The sequence below is a fragment of the Carlito syrichta genome, unplaced genomic scaffold (genome assembly GCF_000164805.1).
Source record: "Carlito syrichta isolate Samal-C Ts95f unplaced genomic scaffold, Tarsius_syrichta-2.0.1 Scaffold308653, whole genome shotgun sequence".
Taxonomy (NCBI): Eukaryota; Metazoa; Chordata; class Mammalia; order Primates; family Tarsiidae; genus Carlito; species Carlito syrichta.
This window is the reverse complement of record NW_007252749.1, coordinates 88,607-103,108: the sequence shown is the minus strand read 5'-3', so window position 1 is coordinate 103,108 and position 14,502 is coordinate 88,607. Positions and strand designations below refer to the sequence as shown.

At 32.0% G+C, this 14,502-nt stretch overlaps 1 protein-coding gene across 5 annotated transcripts in view; it reads right to left on the bottom strand.

Moving 5' to 3' along the window:
• Positions 1 to 14,502, bottom strand: part of PPFIA2 (PTPRF interacting protein alpha 2) — a 104,987-nt gene that overhangs the window by 46,768 nt on the left and 43,717 nt on the right. For 4 of the 5 annotated variants that reach the window (XM_021716273.1, XM_008065546.1, XM_008065547.1 and 1 more), the window contains exon 10: positions 4,181 to 4,189. The exons of the other annotated variant lie outside the window; for it this stretch is intronic. In XM_021716273.1, the coding sequence (XP_021571948.1) occupies positions 4,181 to 4,189 (9 nt within the window). The remainder of the gene's footprint in view (positions 1 to 4,180; positions 4,190 to 14,502) is intronic. 5 annotated transcript variants of the gene reach the window in all.

Sequence of the window (14,502 nt, the reverse complement as noted above, 5' to 3'; positions counted from 1 at the left end):
TATCCAGCCAGTGAAGTTCTAGAGATGAGGATTTGTTTTTTCAGTGCACCATGCATCTTTCTTTGAACACTCTAGCTGAAAGTATATTTTCAATGAATGCTTTATGGTAATTCAAAAAGTTCACAGTGTTGACAGTCACCAAGGATTCTTGATCATAAGGTAGTTTTTAAGTATCCCACATTTTTGTTAACCTCCAAATGCTTACTCATCTTAAGAGAATACAGATTCTACATAACAGTTACCCAGGTTGACTGCAGCAATGCATTTTGTAAAATGACTGAGTACTGCCAAAGCTTTTTTTTCCAAAACCTCATCATTTGTGGGTAATGGCAATGGGTTCCTCGAGTCGTCTCCATTTGGTACCCTCTCCTTCTCAATCTTTTTGAATAAAATTAACATTTTATTCAAATATAGTTAAATACATTGAATCACAATTAAATACAGTAAAGGCTATAATAGAGATTTATCTAATGCTCTCTTGTTCATTTGAACTTCATATTCTTATGAGATCTAATATAGTGATTGAAAGAGCAAAAATCCTGGATACAGAAATATTAGTCTTTAGATCCCACAAAATAATAGCTAATGTGCATTTATTACTTACTATGTGTGAAGCACTCTCCTAAGTGCCTTATATGTATTAACTCATCGAGTCTTTCCAACAACCCAGTAAGATTCATATTGACACACATGTGCATATGAGGACATGGAAGGACAAAGATCACTTGAGGTCACAGAGACACTGAGCAAAGCCAGAATTTGAACTCCAATAATCTAGCCACAGAGTCGCCTTTCTTAACCTCCAGGCTAACCCTTACCTAATTAACTTGTCTGAAATTTTTCATAACTGAAAATATTGGATAAAAATACCCTCTCATTGAGTATAAAATAAAATGATAGTCTCCTACCTTTCATTCTTTTCCTGTTTTATTTCTAGAAGCGACATACATTTATTTGACTTCCTGGTTAATATCTAAGGTTTTGACCCCTTATTTTCACACACTGTAATTCTTAGCACTATAAAAGAACAAAGGAGCAGTGGCTTTTCTTTTATTGTCATTCTCTACTAATATCAGGTCCTGCATCTTAGCCAAAGAAAAATCAGCCAGTTTATATAACTGAAATGGAAAAGTTGAATTTGTTGCAGTTTATTTCAGTTCAGTTGATTTTGTAGCTGCCATGCAAAGTAATTCTCTGGTTGAAAATTTTATCTTTCGGGTTACTGATTTACCATGGCACATGACAAGTACTTAGCAACCAATAAAACCAGAAGAAATAAATATGTGACTTGATAAGAATGAAGAATAAAATATAGGTCAAATAATGTGACAATTTAATATATTACTCAGCATTATAGCACAGAGAATAAATCTTCTTTATACAACACTAGCAGGAAATGTACACAGACTTAACACCATTACAAATTGTAAAATATGTCTTGTTCTATTAAAATCCAATATTCAAGAGAGTAAATAAGATTCAATCTCCTCAAATTTCAACCACACAATGGGTTCATTATAACTTCATTCAGGAATCTATACTTGACCCATTCTATGAAAATCAAAATTGCCTATTTGAGAAACTATCTGAAGTTTTGTTCAGCAAATGTGAATAAAGCATGGTGCTACCCCATTTTGTTTTTACATCTGCAAGCTGAAAATGTATATCTTGTTTAAAACATAATTATTCTGAACAGAAATATGTCACAAGTCCCAATCAGCTGCTTCAGAACACTGATTACCTAAATATACATATTTAGCTTCATAAAATTAAGAGTTTCAAATTCAACATTATGGCTGACTTGATTTGAAAGCACATCATGTCGTGATTTTGGGTATGTGCAAGTGCAATTGTCTGTATATGTATCATATTACTGCATATTTTCACATTCAGTGAAGATGTATAAAAATTCATGACATATTTGTGTGGTGTTTTATTTAGATTTCAGTAACACATGCTAGGTTTTTTAGATTTGAACTAATTTGATTACATTAAAACCAAAATTCACTCATATTGAAACCATTTTTCTTCAAGCTGCAATATAGGAATATTGAAATATAGGATTTAGTTTCAGGAAATATATTTAATTTATTTGTGAATTTGAGTTGGGATTTATGTAATTCCCTTCCTAACTTTACTTTGAATTTAATAATTTTCAAAATTGTTGAAAAGTTGTAAGCACACACAAATACATACACACAAATATGATGGAACAATGCAATTAATCACATTATTATTAAAAATTTTAAAGGCTTATATTACTTTGCATTAAACAATTTTACATTCGTGAGACACTGTATAGTCTGTACTCTCCAGACACTTTCTGACAGTAAATGGGGACTTATTGGAGAATATTGATAACTTCTCAGTTTATATGGATACCAGTTAGACTAGATTGCTTTAGTGCCTCATCTAATTTTGAGTTCTCTTTTACTCAGCTTGGAAGTTTATGTCTTTCACATTTCTGAGGTTTCATATAGTCTCGCACACTCTTGTAAGGGGCAGGAAGTTGATAGTAACATCAGAAGTAAAAAGACTATATCAGTCATTCAAATGTACGTAAGCGAACAAGTGAAGAAGTGGGATTTAAACTCTGTCTTCCATCTCGGTTCCCAACTCAGTGTTCTCTGCTCCTCAAGTCTCCCCATGTCATCTTCACTATGTTTGTATTGTCTTCTCCAACAGAATATTTTCCTAAACTTTCTTTTTGTGATTGTACTACGGAAAGCATTTCAAGGTCTTAAAATGTGTAAGTTTCAGGAACATGTGCAAGACAACAAGAAATTGAATTTTTGAATAAAGGCAATTTTTTCAGTTTCTTATAGTCTGCTAATTACAATGGATCATTCATTCATTGTTATTAAATATTTCTTTCAGTAAGAGATCGGAAAATTAAGTTTTATTTCCCAGGATCCCTTTCCTCATAAAACTTAAAAGTCAGTAGAGAACATAAGACCAAATTGATATGATGATATGAAAACCACTATGCTCTAAAATCCAATGTACATGATATTTATTATTTTTAAAAAGTGAGAGTTTACAACATTCATTTGACCAACATGCTTAACTAGTACTCTAACTGCAGCTTTTCTTGTATTTTTAGGGACACCTTACTGGAACTTTTCTTAATATCATAAATTATCCTAACTGAAGTAAATGTTGTATTGTTAAATAATCTTGGTAATGGCACCTATAATTTAAAAATAGAATAGAACAAAATAATATAAATCATACCAATTAGTAAAGTAATATTACAAAGCATATGACCTTGCATATATAAAATAGTTATATAATCAACTAGTAACACATTCCATAGCTTCCTGAATGATTGCATCTCACTGGAGTCATTTAATTTATCAAAAAAATGTTGGTTTAAAATTATAATCACCTTTTCATCAATCCACTGTATTACCGATGCAAAAGTCTATACCAATATAAATATTTTATCAATATTATGCATATTTTGTTTTACTTTTTTACTTTGAAGCCCAATTTGTTTTAGGAGTAGGTTAATTCTCTAATTTTAGTTCAAAGAGCAGGATTTAAAATTTGAAACTGTTATCTGGGTAAGACAAATTTTTAAAGCTTTAAAATTCAACAAGAAATACAGGAAACAATGGAAACAGTAAACATTCAGCTAAAACCAAGGATTACTTTGGGCTCCCTAGATGTCAAAGTTCTGCTGGGAAGATCAGCATTCAACCCTTTTCAGCTATGTGCAGTTCTAGAAGTTGACAAATAAGTTTGTCTTTTGAACATAATGCAGGAGGAGAATCAGAAGCACTGGGGAAAGTACAGGTAATTAGGATGTGCAGCACAATCAGTAGTACTCGAATGGTCTGAAATTATTTCTTGAGCCTCACTGATTGCCATATCAACCCCTAAAGAATGACATGAAAACAAGGGAAAACGAGGTCTAGAATGTCTTTTCACATGTATCTAGTAAAACTGAGGACAGAGAAGTGCCTGAAAGACCAACATAAATAATTTGAATGTGAACATTTCTCTGAACCAATGATTCCTTTTACTGTGTGGAAATGAATACACGTCACAATTTTTATTTAGTGTCAGAGGCAGTGCAGCTTGTGTTACAACTCAAAAGAGAAATACTAAAGTTAAAAAAAAAAAGAAGATGGTGCTGAAAATAAACATGTTCAGCAGCCATTGTGATTCCACTTACCCAGATGTGCTTTTCATGAGATGGAGAAGGATGGATGGAAAAGAAAAGCACACAAATGTTAATGGATACATTTCAATCCAAAGAAAGCCATGGAATAAAACAAGAGCATTATTTCAGATGTGAGAAAGCTCAGATATGAGAAAGACATGGTGCCTTTTTTTTTATTTCACCATGACACACATACTCACTGTGTCCAATAGCATGGTCAGGCTGAGGGAAGTTCTAATTGTTGACCAATAAGTCTGTATCTTGAGTATGAGTCACTCTGAAACATGCATGACCACATTTTCCCAGCCTCTAGTACATCCCAGGAGAAAATCAAGGCACTTTGGTAAAGAACATTCTTTACCTTGAGGCACTCTGTTCCATGTTACTTCACAAATAGAAACAACCTAGTAAATGGCACTTCAATTTTATTACAGCCACAGAAGCTTACTACTAAGGTTCAAGAAAAACAACAGCAGACCTCTAGACAGGCGGCAGCTTGAAGCAGAGAAAGTACTAGTTTGAGGCTCAGAAAACCTGAGGTTCAGTTCTCATATGCAGTTTGATCAAAATTACTAAGAGGCTTTTTTTATCTTCAATTTCCTCAACATAGTCTTTGGCAAGAAGACATTTAGAGTCCACTCCAGGTCCACAGTTTTATTATCCTAACAAGTGCCAAATTGATAATTATTTTTGCACATATGTGCCAGTAATCAGAACATGAGAATGTGTAAAATAATTCTATGACTCTTTGTCACCACCTTACTCCTCCATTTAAACTGGCACCATAAATGTTAAGTTTATTTCCATTAGACTCTCTCAATAGAAGCTTTTATTTATTTGAACATGAACTGATAAATGTTGCTTTGAGAAAAAAAAACAACCATATTGGTTGAAATCACCACTAAAACAACATTGATTTAAATGTAACTTTTGAAGTATCCACTTGCACCCTGGATGTAGTAGAGGCATTGAGAAAATACGGAAGTTAAATAATTCAACAGAAATCCATGAGAATATTATTTAAAAATTTCTATATAAGCATAATACTAATTATTAGAAAAATAAAACTGTTACTAAAAACTCATAAAAATATATTCAATATAACAAAATATGAAGCAGAAATTCATATCTCAGAAATTAAGCAAGTTAGAGCATTTATTTTTAATTGCACGACTATTATAAAGAAAAGATTGACTTGCAATGGAACACCCTGCACGTGCCTCCTCTAAAGGCATTCATTCAGAGAAACCATGTATTTTTAAAATTAAATTGGAACTTTGAAAAAATACATATTTTTTGGCCTTAACCCCAGAACATCCGTGGCAAGCTCTTTACATTTTCACATAAACAAAAACATAAATGCGCCTAAAAATTTGCATCAGTATGTCCTAAGAAATTTCAGTCATATTTTTTCATATCATACATGCAACAGAAATAAAATTAAGACCAAAAGAGACAATTTTTTAAGTGCTTAAGAATGATTTTCTTGTCAACATACCTGTGAACACTATGAAGAGCTATGAAAAGAAAAGCAATTTCTGATCTTTCCAAGAGAATTGCCAAAACCATTTATCATCATGGACAAAATTATCTTTTTTAGTCTACCAGCTATCTAGGAACAACTTTTCTATAAAACAAGTTGATTACATTTGCATACAGTGAAGTATTAATATTACTCAAATCTTTATCTTTTTTTTTTTTTTGAGTCAGGGTTTCACTCTGTTGCCCAGGCTAGAGTGCAGTGGCCTGATCACCAGTCACACCCTTGACCTCCTAAGCTCAGGCAATCCTTTCTCCTCAGTCCCCTGGAATAACTGGGACTACAGCCTTGTGCCACCACGTCCAGTTAATTTTTTTATTTTTATTTTATTTTATTGCAGACACAAGCTCTCACTGTGTTGCCTAGGCTGGTCTTGAACTCCTAGCCTCAAGCAATCCTTTTGCCTTGGCTTCTCGAAGTGCTGAGATTACAGGCGTAAGCCACCATGCCTTGCCTATTTGGCATTTTTTAAAATGGGACATTTATACCAATGAAAATACATTATCATAAAAAAATTAAGAGAAGTTATAAAAATAAACAGGAAACATATAAATCTATATTTAAAGGATATTGCTCAAAAAACATTGCTCAAAGTTCTAATATTTTTGTGCTATCAATTTGTATAAGTTGTCTTTCTCATTGTTTTTTATAAGATTTCTTCTCTTCTTTAGTACATAAACTAAAGAGCAATATTGAGCAGCTATCTCATTTTGAGATATTAAGATTTTCAGCTCATGACTTTCAAGCAAGCATGTTCTGCAAAGCACAAAAATCTATGTCATAAATGTCTCAGATTCTGTGGTAATATATTATAAACTTTATATAGAAGGTAATATATATTTGTAGATAGGTTCTTTTCCTGGACAAAGTGTTACATTATTTTCTGTAGTCATTTATTTACAGTAAAAAGTAACCTCATTATTCTTTTTCTCTCTATTCCAGAGTGTCAAGGCCATGATAATAGTAAGAGAGGTTCTGTCAGGAATAAATGTTCTTCAGTTAAAGACCACTGTAAGTAATAGGCAAATGAGTTTTAATTGACATGGAAAAGAACAGGCTATGTTATCATATAATGAATAAGTTCAAATCCAATTATTGGCATAATATCTTTCTTGGGAACATCAGTATACATCTGGACATGAGAAGAAGATATTTTCAGCTGATATATGTCTCATATTCCAAAATAAACTTCTTAACTGTTGAATAAATAAACTATTTCATTGTCTCACTTTAACCTTCCAGACCTCCTATGAAGTGAATAGACCTTCACTTGTTTATAAAAACTAGTCAATTTTAGAATTAAAACTTTAAATGAGAATCAATTTACTAAATGAAATTCATATATGGAATAACAATTGCCTCTTGCTTCATAAGGTTCAATTTTGTTATTCTATTAACAGCAAATTGAGTAGTGAATGAATGGTAACTGGAATGAAAAGTGAAATGAAGAAATAATTTCTTTAATAAGTGAAATAATATTTCAATGCTGATTAAAAAAAAGACCAGAGCAAAAGTTGAAATTAGTATAAGAGCAAGAGGAAATCAGTATAAAATGATGAAGAAAATGGGAAGAGATAATCTTGAGTAAGAACAGAGTAGCCTGGTTTTCTGTAATAAGATAGGGTGGGCTGAGTGTTAGTGTGTATTAGGTATCTTAAAATAATTCAGGACACTTGGATAGTTTCTTTCTCCTTCTTCTTTTTTAATCTCTCTCTCTCATAGAATGTAAGCTCATCAGCAGAAGATGCAAGTTTGAGGACAGTTAAAGTCTCTAACAAGAGTTGCAGAGAGTAGAAAGAAAACTAGTGAAAGAAAAATATATTGGGATAACTGGACACTGCTGAATTTCCAAATTAAACTAATTCAAATTTCCCAGCTGTAATTTTCTCCATCCATGCAGATGTGCCCAAATGTACTTCTGGATAAAGAAAATTTATTGGTGGCTGTGGTTACACCATGTAGATGTGACAAAATGAAAGTAAAGAAATTTAGAAATTTTTAGTGACTCGAAATTATGAAAATGGACTCTAAGCTAAATAAAGAAGGAGAGGACACAAAGTAGATAATGTACTGGGAAAAGATAGAGGTTAAAAAAAGAGGATAGCGGAAAATGTCAATCAAGCAAAGTGAAAGGATGGAAGACTGAAAAGGAAGGACCGAGAAGCCTGACTTAGTAAGTATGGAAGAAGAATGATTCGCAGTGATGACAAGATTCAGAATATGACCATGAGGAGTGTTTAATTTGGGGTAGAAAATGACACTGTAAGTGATGAAGTCATAAAACCAAAAGGTTAGTTTGTGAATGGGTGATCTGTTTGGATATAAGAGCATCCCAGAGTGATGGCAAGAATTGCTTAAAATTCCCTCTTGAAAACAGATATATAAAGATGAATAGTCAAACGCATTTTAGTGATCCTTATAAAAGATGCAAAGTAGTTCAGAAGTTTTAAGTATGGTTCATCATCACACTACCAACAACTTTTATTTGATTTAACGCTGATTTCAAATTGCTAAAGTATTTGAGACTTTTCGAAAGAGGTCAAGAAATCTTTATTCTTCTAAGAATTGTATTATTCATTTGCTTAGCAAGCTTAACAAAATTAAGCCCCAAATTAAAATTTTAGCTATGTAAAATTTGAACTAAAGGCATTTAATTTTATGTTTATACATGTGTGTGTAAAAAATTTAATATAACACATATGCATCTTAAATGGAAAGTTTCTTTGTATTAAACTTTTCTTTGTAAAATCTTGGTAAAAGGACATAAATAATCATTGCCCTTCTTACAAGTGTGGAAACAAGAGATGGAAGTTTACTTCATAACTAGCTCATTTGAATAACTGTGGAAGAATTCAAATCTTCTAAGGTTTTATGAAAAAAATTATGCAGAAATTATATATATAGGAAGGCATAGTACATTTATTAGTGAGAACAAATGTGAAGAATTATTTTAGATTTAAGATGTCTACATTCTATTTAAAAGTACCATAATTGGTGATTTTTTTTATTTAAAAAGGGAACTTAATTATTCTTGCTATTAGATGCTTTCTTGTAATTTTTACTTGAATGAATAATTTAGATTGATTTAAGCACACATTTAAATTTCTTACATGGCTTGTTTGTTAGAAATATTACTGTTATTTTATCAATAACAGAATATTAAATGTGGCTGATTATGCCAGAAAAAGACATTTCTGTAACACAACCACATCCTATGTTTTGAAATTATCCCCTTCCCAACTCCCACTGTGACCCACTGCTAATAAGGGTTTTAGGTTTAAATTTACTTGTTACTCATTTTGAAGGTAGTGTAGGGACAAATAAGTAACTAATTATTCTGTAGGGGAAAAATTATGCTACCCTTTTCAGAGTATCAAAAGAATGAGAAATTCTTTATTCACTCCCTATATGATCATTAAAAATTATATAGGGCAAACAAAATGAAGTTGAGACTGGACTACATACTCTTTAAATCACGGCCCTATCCTGAGATCCCATATAATTCAGAGGAAAACTGGATTTGGGAGATCCATCAAGATCTACTATTTTTTTGTGTGTGTACCACAGTGCCTGGAAAGCTATGTTTCCTCATATATGGAAGGAAATAGCAGTTTTATGATGAAGACTTTGTGAAAAATAGAAGTGAAAATTTCTGTAAAATTCATAGAACAGTGCCCTGCCTATCCCTTTGCAACCAGTGTGATTATTATATGTTTACATATAAAATGATATTATCATTACTATGCTGAATAATGTTTGTTTTAATATATCCACTTTAAGTATATTTCCTATTATTGTTTTTATGGATAATGAGAAACATCACATTCTTTGGTAGGCATTGCTCATTTGCCTACCTTGCAGATACTTCTTTCTTAGGAGCTGCAGTTAAATCATATATATATGACCCCTATGTCCACGTAATCAGTAAGCATAGTCCTCAATTTGGCAGCAGGATTATATAAATGCCGTTATTACATTTCATCTTGTGAGATTTGGATGCCTCTGTAAAGGTCTTCCTTAAGCAAAATTATTTATCTAAAAACTTAACTATGCCTTCTAGCTTCATACTTTGACAAAAATCTGTTGTTCTTACCTAAATCACATCTGAAAGTTCTGGGTTTATCATCTGTTTCAATTAGTTATCATCAATTCATTTGCTAAGCTCCTTTGGTCATTTGTGTTTAGCCTGGGGAATATCTTTTAATGAGAACATTAGGTTGCTTTTACGCTTGTGCACTATTTTTCATTCTCTTCAAAGACCAGTGATTAAAGAAGTGATTACAAACCCTGAAATACTTAAGTGCAATCATTTGTTTTCATGTCTGTCTTTCTATAATCTCTTTGAAGAATAGGACTGAATAATTCAAGTATCAGTGGTATAAAACACAGTTCTTGAGAAATAAAATATACAAAGCAAATGAATGAAAGAATATCGCTTTCAAGTTGTATTAACCCAAATTTTACTTCAATCAAGGTAAATGATATAGGCTTATTTAGAAAAGGAGGCTAATCTTCTCTAATATATATAACTATTTTGGGTTATTTTTTATTTACTAATTCTTCTTTTACTCTCTCCAGGTCAAAAATATTTGTCCTGGGCAGAAATTATGGAGTCAACATAGGGCTTCCATACTACTCATTTTGTAATGCATTCGCACTGCACCATTGGCTCAAAGCAGCAATCCTATTTTTTTCATGTTCTGTTCCTTCCTCCAAATAGATCAAGTATATCTAAATATACATTAAAGAGAGCAGTTTGGTTGGTGTACCTCAGCCATATTTTTTCCTAACAAATTTCAGTGCATTTTGGTTGTTAGCTTTGGATATAATTATTATTATTTAGGTCTAGAGAATTCTTAACAGTTGTCCTTGGTTGAAGCTAGGTAGTGCAAAGCAACAATAACTCTGTTTTAGCACAAGCAGAGAAGATATGCTTCTGGAGTTCCAAGTAGGAAACTCGGGACACATTTTCACAGAGAAATATTGAGAACATTGGGCTTAGATTCAAAAATATTCTACTTTATTATATTCTTTGAGTTAGACACCCAGGAATGGTTTCCCAGTAGCTGTGCCTGTAGTAAATGAACTCTTGACTAGAACAAATTGATCCAGTATAAATATCTGTTACACACTAGGGCAATCAGATGATTTCATCTAAGAAGTTTAATCTTGGAGTGGATGAAAGAGAATATTTTTGTTCTTGACAACACTCTGGGTAAATCTTTCATGATCTCTTTCAGTTAAAATGTTGGCGGTATCCTGGCTCGGTTGTTTCTGGAATCTGTGAGCTGACCTAATATCTTACAAGTGAGTTCTTCTTTGTGCATTGTGTAGCCAGAGACACTTCCTATAGCGTGCTTAAAAATAAATTTCTGTGGAGAAACCAGAGGTGTTTACTTTCCATGTATATAGAGCACTTAAATGGAAAAATGTATTCAGGGGACCTAACACATGTCTTACAAATTAACTTCTGGAATACAACTCATTTATACATTTAACTTGGCATATTTAATATTATATGTCAATTAGCACTTAATAAATATGTATTAAATGAAATAACGTGATATTTCTATGATGTATTTAAGTATGGATATTTTAATAGCATTTATTTTGCTCAGAGATATGCACACTCTAAACCTTCCAAATGTCAAAAAATGAAAAGTGCAGTCTCAAACACACATTGAAGATTTTGCACTGAAGGAGACCCTTAGGATTGCGATGGAAATAAATTAAGTAAATCTGTAGAACTTTGCCTTTATGTCTTTGAAATTCTAACATAAAGATGTATTGATAGTGATTAACTGTGACTGTCATGCTCCAAGAATAAAACTGCTTCTCTGGAGAGGATGCTACTGATAGCTGAATTGAGATGTTAATTTTAGTTTAATGATATAGAAAAATTGACTGAAACATAAAATCCATGTTCATTTAGAATTGTTATCCATTCAGAATACATAGACAATGCTATAATATATTATCTAATTGTAAATAAAAATTTAAAATGATAAATGAGTGTGTTAATATTCATATGATACCTTTCCATTTAAGTCTCAAGATACAGATTTCAGCAAGCATATATGATTTACTAAAAAATTATATAGTATTGAAAAAGCAGGAGAAACGTTAGCAAATAAAAAAATTAAACTAAAGATTTTATCATTTATATTTCTGAAGATAAGTAACCATTCAATGGATATTCTGTGAATTTTAATATGTTCACTGCCTATTCAGGACTGTCTAGGCAATTAGATGAATTACTATTGAAAAAGACGTCTGCATCTTTACTCTTAAAAATTTCTATAAAATGTGCTTATTAGAATCAAAGTTGAATCTAAAAATGTAAATCTTTTAGGGTAACACATGTTAAACAGTTCAGTCTAACAAGTCTTCAGGTTGAGAGTATGAAGTAGAAAAAGTGAAACAACAAAAAAATTGAGTAGATACACACTTATGGTATTTCTGAACCTTAATGATAAGGCCAAAAAAAAAATCTTAAAAATTTCAGAGAGAGAGGGAAAATAAATCCCACATATTACATACAAAAGAATAACAATCTATTCATATTCGGTGTAACTAGAAGCAAGAAGAGCAGTAACTTCAAAGCTCTGAGGCTAAATTATTTTAAACCAATAGTTCTATGCTTTGGTCAATTATCGACTAATTTTAGGTGTAAAATAGATTTTCAGATTTCTAATGAGTCAAGGAGTTTTTCATACTCTCTCATCACATTTATAGAGATGGTGATTTTTGAAGGTGGCAGCTATATATATTTCAGAGAAAAAAGTAAGAAATCTGATGAGGTATTAACAAAAACACAATGAACCCTGATGATTCAAAAACTCTTCTTCAGGTGAGAATGCTGACGACGTACAGTCTTACTTTCTCCTTGTGAGTTCATAATTCTTGATTTTATGTAACATTTATCAAATTATAATATTGCATTATGCTATTTTTAAGGTCATATGAGACTTACATTTGTGCACTTTGAAAACCTGCAGTTACCCAGCTTTTTTTAGAAATTAAGTAAATTTAATTATTTGGGGATTCTGGGGGGGGGGTTGTTTGTTTATTTTTGTTTTTATACATTTACTTAAGCCTACTGAATTTATTGTAAATAAGGCTAACATTTTGATTTCTAATTGTCTGGGTTATTTATCTGTCAACAGATACATTATAAACATAGGCAAGAAAGAGAATTTGTATTTATTGAGCCCTAAACCACCCAAATCTATACTCTAAATAAGATTTGATGAATTGAATCTCATTCAGAAACAAAAGATTTTGAAGGGCCAGCCCATGTCGATTTTTGTTTTTTCACTAACATATTTTTCCACACAGTTTTTAAAATGTTTGTGTGGCTGGTTGTCATTGGCCATCTTGAGCAAGTAGCTTTTAGGGCTTGGCTTAAAACATAGACTGGAGAGCTAAGGAGGAGAAATAAGTTATTAGAGATAAAGGTGACAGGTATAAAACAGTGACGTTCTCAGATCTAGTTGCTCTTAACATCCGTATTAGAAAAGAGGAAGATATTTATTTTTATTAAATAGGAAAATGTGCATTGGAGTCCAAAGAAATCAAACCAGAGGATGATGGATAAGATTTCAGAGAGTTAGGGCTTCCCAGAGGAAACTCCCATTGAGAAAAATATTAAAAATTGCAATATTAATACGAAGATTAAATATTGAAAGTGATTCACTCGTTAAAGATCAAAAAAGTTATACCAGGAGGCTACAGAAAACAAAACAAAACAAGTCAAATTTTAAAGAAGACCAAGAAAATTCATTTGAAATATCCAAAGAATTACTAGGTGAGTTTCAATGTGACACAATTATTGTAGGTGTTAATTGTACAACATATAAACCTGCTGGAGAAATTTATGAAATTGATGCTTGAAGGAAAACACAGCAAAGATAAGGCATAGTGAAGGCAAATGAGGCAGAATGATAATGGATTGACTTTGGGCATAGGTTAGACATTCTGATGCAAGAACAGCACCTGTTTGATAGTGCCCAGAAAGGTAAAGAGGGACAAGATTTTCTTGACTAGTGGGTGGTTTAGCAGATACAATATTGTTGACTTCCTATTTCTCATGATGAGACAATAGCTAGAACCATAAGCAAAACCAGTGCCTGGATCAGAAAGCAAAGAAAAATGGAATTAAAATAGGAGCATGAATCTTGTAAGTTGTTCTAACCTACGTGCATTACATTTTCTGGATGGTAAATGTAACTCAAATTAGACCTTTGTTTGGAACTGCCAACATTACAAATTTCTGAACTTTGCAAGAATTTGGAATGTCTCAAATGCTGCTCTCTCAAAGTTTCTCCCCCATATGGCTTTTTAAAAATGTACCATAATTAACTTCTCTAACGATTTCTCCCAATTAAATTTAAAGTTGCAGACTGTCAATTCTAAGTAGCTGCTATCCTAGCAAAGTTGAAAATAAGACTTTTTGGGGGCTCTTATTATTCCCTCAGAGACTAATGAATCTCTGCTATGAACTTTGGGATATTGAAGATAGGTTTAAGTTAAGTACTAAGTCCTGGAAATGTCATTTTGCGCGGCCAATGGATAGAATGTAGAAACAACTGATAGGAAGCCACAGTAATTGCAACTGTGCAGGTACATGCTGTAGTGTTCAAAATTTTAGAAGAGGTTTCTCCAGCTATTGTTTTTTTAATTTTTTTTAAGAAAAGTGCTTAAAAACTTTTCAATCTTGAAATAAAACTGGTAAACATGAAATTTAAACATAGTAAAGAATGTAATACTTCAAAGTGCACTAAGAGAAGACAAG